Raw genomic sequence first — 5,404 nt, forward strand, 5'->3', positions numbered from 1 at the left:
CCCTCCCTCCCTAGAACATCAATCCTCTAGACCAGGAGTTCTCTACCATTTTTTTTATCTATGGACCCCTTTCATTACTATTTTATTCTGGTGGAGCCCCCCCCCCCTAGCCATTCGATGTTTAAAATTATAGAAATTTCTTTCAAAATTCCTATTTTGGTTTTCACATTAATTTGTGTAAGTGGAATAATGTAAAATGTTAGAGAAAGACCCTTATCGATTTCTTACAATACATATCCCAATGTACACATCTCAAATCAAAATTTTTGTCAGGGGTCCTTAAAATATTATTGTGAATTCCAATTTTACTATTTTATTCTGGTGGACCCCCAAAATTCTTATATGGACTCTCAGGGGCCACATGGACCCCAGTTGAGAACCACTATTCTAAACCATCAAACAAAATCTTTACTTAGAAAGCATAGCCCCAGTCAAAGAGTCTGCCAAAGCAATGAATTAAACATAATATGAAGGGTTCTCACTGCAATTATTTTATGATCCTTCAGATTAATCCTCAATGTTTTAGTTCATTTGAATGTCCACCAGGAAATGTCTGACCAAAGACATTGTATAGAAATGTAATGGGAAAACTAATCTACGCACTTTCACTTATGTCGATACCATTTCTTCCAATTTTAAATTGTAATCATCTTCATCATCATTTAACGTCTGCTTTCCATACTGGCATGGGTTGGACGGTTTGACTGGGAACTGGTGACCCAGATGGTTGCACCAGGCTCCAATCTGATCTGGCAGAGTTTCTACAGCTGGATGCCCTTCCTAACGCCAACCACTCCAAGAGTGTAGTGGGTGCTTTTATGTGCCACCAGCACACGGGCTGGTCAGGCAGTACTAGTAACGGCCATGCTCAAAATGGTGTTTTTACGTATCACCTGCACAGGAGCCAGTCCAGCGGCACTGGCAATGTCCTCGCTTGAGTGTTGTTTTTCACATACCATCGACACAAGTGCCAGTAAGGCGACGTCTGAGAGTTAAATGCTAAACCTTTTGTGAGTGATAGACATGACTGCAATCTTTACTTTTTGGAATTGTGGGAAATCTTAAAATCATTTAAATTAAAATCTAGTCACTAAGAGATTGGCCAGTGACGTGACAAACCGTCTTTCTGGGACTCTGATGGATGACCAGTGGTTAAGAAAACATTGCTTGAACAAAGTACTTGCAGAACCAATATATTAACACACATGGGGTGTGGTACTATTCACACCCTTGGTAATATATGGCATGGGTCTGTTCATCACATCAATGTCGAAGATAAATATTTGGTCATCTTATGAGGTGGCAGAACTGGGAAAGGTGGATACCTCTTCCAAGTCGCTGGTCCTGAATAGGTCATTATTTCTAGGTGCTGCGTTTTTACTGGTGGTAACAGACATTGTGGGCCTTGAGTTCTAAGCGTTTTCTCATGTCTGCGACATAGATATTTTAAATTTTGTATTTATATAGAGACTGACAAGCTGTCCCCAAGGCTTTGCTTTGTGGATGCAAAACCTTGGGTAACTCTATGTCCAAGATATAAAATTTTTACTATAACAATTACTGCTCTATTCTTTAGAGTGTGCTTCTTTCTGATGTATATTTTTTTATTAACAATATAATTAATAAAACATATATCAGAAAAGAAGCACATTCTAAAGAATGGAGCAGTAATTATGACAAAAAAAATTTTAATTTTAGACATAGAGTTACCAAAGGCTTCGTATCCACAAAGCCAAAGCCTTGTGGACAGCTCGTCAGACTGTATAGAAAGACAAAAAATTTTAATAACTTTCTACGTCGCTGACGTGAGGAAACGTTCAGAAATCGAGATTTAAGTCTTAACATATAAAAACGATAATGAGGAAGGGTTGTCTCCCCTGAACGAGAGGATTAAAGACATCCTTAAAGACCCGAAAAAGCCTGACCAGCAAACGGAGAGATCGAATTTTTCCGGTAGGTAGCGCTTCAAGTGGACACGTTTAGAGAAAACTTGTTATAAATAAATAAATTAATAAATGTGGATGGAGGGATTGTCTTCACTTCCTTGTTGCTCTTGTCAGTTTCATATATTTTCGTGTTGGGAATTCTCATGAGAATTTTATTATCCGATAATAAACTTTCGGGCGCTTCATTCATTTTTGTTCTTTTCTTGGTTAGGTGCAGTTCTCTCCTTCTTGGGAAGTTTCTGTCTACTAATTACTTCGACAATCTCAACAGATCAAAGGTTTCGTGCGTTCGAATGTGCAAAGGATGTGGATTGGTTATTTTGACATTTCAAACTTTTCTATGGCACTAATCCTGTTTGTTAGAAACACGGGATTATCTCTACGTTTGCTGTTTAACGTTGACGAAGCACGTACTTACATGTCTAAACATGCAAGTATATGCATGAAGATGCATACATGTGTCAAATCGGCATTCTTTCCATGTATATATTCTATCTGTCATTCCTTCCCAGCTGTTTTGATGGCGTGTTCGGTAAAATCTGTAAAAAGACTTTATGTATTTATTTCTTGGTTCGATATACCACGCAACACTTTGATATTGAAGACCGATTTTCATTTTCTTAACAGCTACCGTCACCGACACATTCACACACATACAGTCAAACACACACGCACACACAGATATATACATAAATCTAGGCTTATGTGTTTTTTTTAGTATTGTTATATTTAAAGAAATCTTGAAATAAACTGAATGTTATACATGCACACGTGCATGCGTACACACAAAATAACACATAGTTAATATTTGTTCATGTTAGTAAATATGTTGATATACTTACAAGTACAATTCCATCCAATTTTTCAATTATTTCTTCAGTCATTTTCTGTCTCTCCTTTTTTTTTTATCCTTAAAAGCAAATTTATAAAACTAAACAAAATAGTTTCGTTTCCTTCTTGTCAACTTTTTTCTGCTATATTTTGTCAAAAAGAAAATGTAAAATTCTATAAATGATATATTATATATAATAAAGTTCAATACAGTTGAATGTGTCCGAACAACGAGAGTGCAAATATATTGTAACAACTCTAACAACACAGTGAGTGTCTCTTTCCTGAAACGATACCCGATTGGAATATTGGATACTGTGAATGGATTCGAAAAATATAGTCGAGATAAGTGAGACAACTGAAGAAGTAGTAAAAACTGTTTGATGAAACTTAGAGAATGGCAGAAGCAAACTATATTAAAGTGTCAAAGTGAAAGTTTTATAGGGAAAAAAGAAAACAAAAACACTTCCGCAATCCGGAAACTGGATATGAAATGAGTAAGAGTCACTAAAATAAAATTCAAGATTCTAAATAAAACAGAAATTCTTACAACAAGCATTAAATATATTAAAACAAATTTATTTCTTTGGTTTTACTTAAATTTTAAATAAACACCATTTGACCAACACTAAATTTGTAGTTTTCTTATAACACACACACACACACATGTATGTATATTGTTTTCTTTGAGTTTAATTCAAGTTCTTGAGAAAGTGCCGGTATTCACATAAAAACCTCAGATAGAGAACTTGGGGAATGTCTTTCAAATCTTTACTGTGGCACAAATAGATTGAATCTGGAAAATCCACGTTGGTACACAACTTAATGTACCTATAATGATAGGTACAAATGAGAATTCATAGTCAGGGTATAAGAACTGTAAATTGCATATTAATTCGCCATAAATGTTCTCTTTTCTCTGGACGTTTGATTGTACGTTCACATCTGCTGGGCAGCTGACCTCTACAACAGGGCAGGACTTTTGTTCTCTGTCCCACCGAACATTATCAGATCTGTTATGTTTGCACCAAACTGATATTTTTATTGGGATGTTCCACTAATATTATTTGGTTTTAAAGGTGTGAATACCTGCTGGTTCTGACCTGGCTTTGATGTAAACATCAGGACAGTCCTTCCTGCGGATAGCATTGTAAATAGTCTTTGCAGCAATATCATGCCTCAGGAGCAAATAGTATCTCGTAGACATCTTAGGATAGCTGCTGATGATGTGGGTGATATCTTCCACATTCGTATAGCAGAGCCTACATTTTTTTTATCACAATGTAAAGGTTTGTTGTTTATCCCTCTTGTTTATCAGGTATTTAATAGTTATCTCCTGTTCCTGTATAGCGAAGGCCTAACCTTCTAGGTGGGATGCAATGTATCTACCATAGGCCCAGGAGAGGCTATTCTTCCTGCTTACAGCATATGTACCCATGCATTGCTTTTTGTTGGTATGATGCCTGCTTCTCCTTCAATCTTCTGTTTACGTAGGCCAGTCCAACCTCCTTTGGGTTACATGCAACAGTTGTATTCTCAGTGTACCTGCACAGTAGTTCTTCTCCAACTCTGAAGATGTTGCTCTTATTTTTGAGTATGCATGGAATGTATACATTTCATTCTTTACGGTTCAGCAGATGTTGTCTGAGTGATACAATGCGATGGTTAACGGCTTGTAAAAATTTACACTTCCTTCTCCAAGCCTAGATTCGAAACCGAATCTAAGAATGAGCGGTCGCCCAAACACGACAATCAACAGGCGCGAAAAACAGGTTTTCTTTGTCCTGTCAAAAAGTGATCGATCATCTCCCTTTGACCTTCGACCTTAGAATGTCAGGCGAAGTTCAACTGGTCAGCATCTGACCTATTTAGGTACAAACTCTGCTGCAGTATGTATGTCCTTCTAGCTGCCACGATTCTTATAAATAGAGTGGTCAGCAAGACGTCAGGACACACAGGGACAGACAGACAGGGAGACTGCTACTATGAGACCTCTGCTAATGTGTGACAGAGATTTTTCTCCGGCCAAGCAAGATGAGAGAACGAACATACACATTACAATGGTTAAGACTCCCTTGGTTTTACTAATGAATCATGTATATCATTGTCTAATATATTTTGCATGTTCGTATTTGTAATAAAAGAAACTAACTTTAGCATAACATTAGGACTTTATTCCTTTGTAAAGTGGTACAATGGCTCAAAGTAAGAAACATTACACGTTCTGTCAGTTGTTGTTCATCCATCATTTTGATAATACAGGTCGGTTCATCATCAGTTGCATGGGTTCCATTATATATATTTATTTTTCTCTGAAAAAGGCAGGATCTGCATAACTTGCCTTGATGAAAAACTCTCACCCCTCTGACTTGTAAATAATTTGTCGCACCAACTTATGGAGGCTCCAGAAGGATATACTTTCTCAACATCAAAGCTTCAATGTTGAGTTTGGTGGTTCTCAGCCACCTTTATCGATATGTGAATTGTCAACATTATTGGTTATTCCACCTGAATTATTTAATAATTTATCTGCAGATTGTAAACCAATTGCTATTAAATCTTGTTGTTAGAGTAAGCCAGATCGAGATTCTATCAACACCTCTTGGCTGAAGGCATTATCGAGCCAG

The 5,404-nt window shown here is 36.9% G+C and overlaps 1 protein-coding gene across 1 annotated transcript in view; it reads right to left on the bottom strand.

The window, feature by feature from the left end:
* LOC106878804 (uncharacterized) overlaps positions 1–3,237 on the bottom strand; it is a 7,934-nt gene extending 4,697 nt beyond the window's left edge. The window contains exon 1 of the mRNA XM_014928146.2: positions 2,789–3,237. Within this exon, the coding sequence (XP_014783632.1) occupies positions 2,789–2,830 (42 nt within the window). The 5' untranslated portion in view covers positions 2,831–3,237. The remainder of the gene's footprint in view (positions 1–2,788) is intronic.
* Between the last annotated feature and the right edge of the window lie 2,167 nt (positions 3,238–5,404).

Source organism: Octopus bimaculoides, chromosome 20, assembly GCF_001194135.2.
Source record: "Octopus bimaculoides isolate UCB-OBI-ISO-001 chromosome 20, ASM119413v2, whole genome shotgun sequence".
In the NCBI taxonomy this organism is placed as follows: domain Eukaryota; kingdom Metazoa; phylum Mollusca; class Cephalopoda; order Octopoda; family Octopodidae; genus Octopus; species Octopus bimaculoides.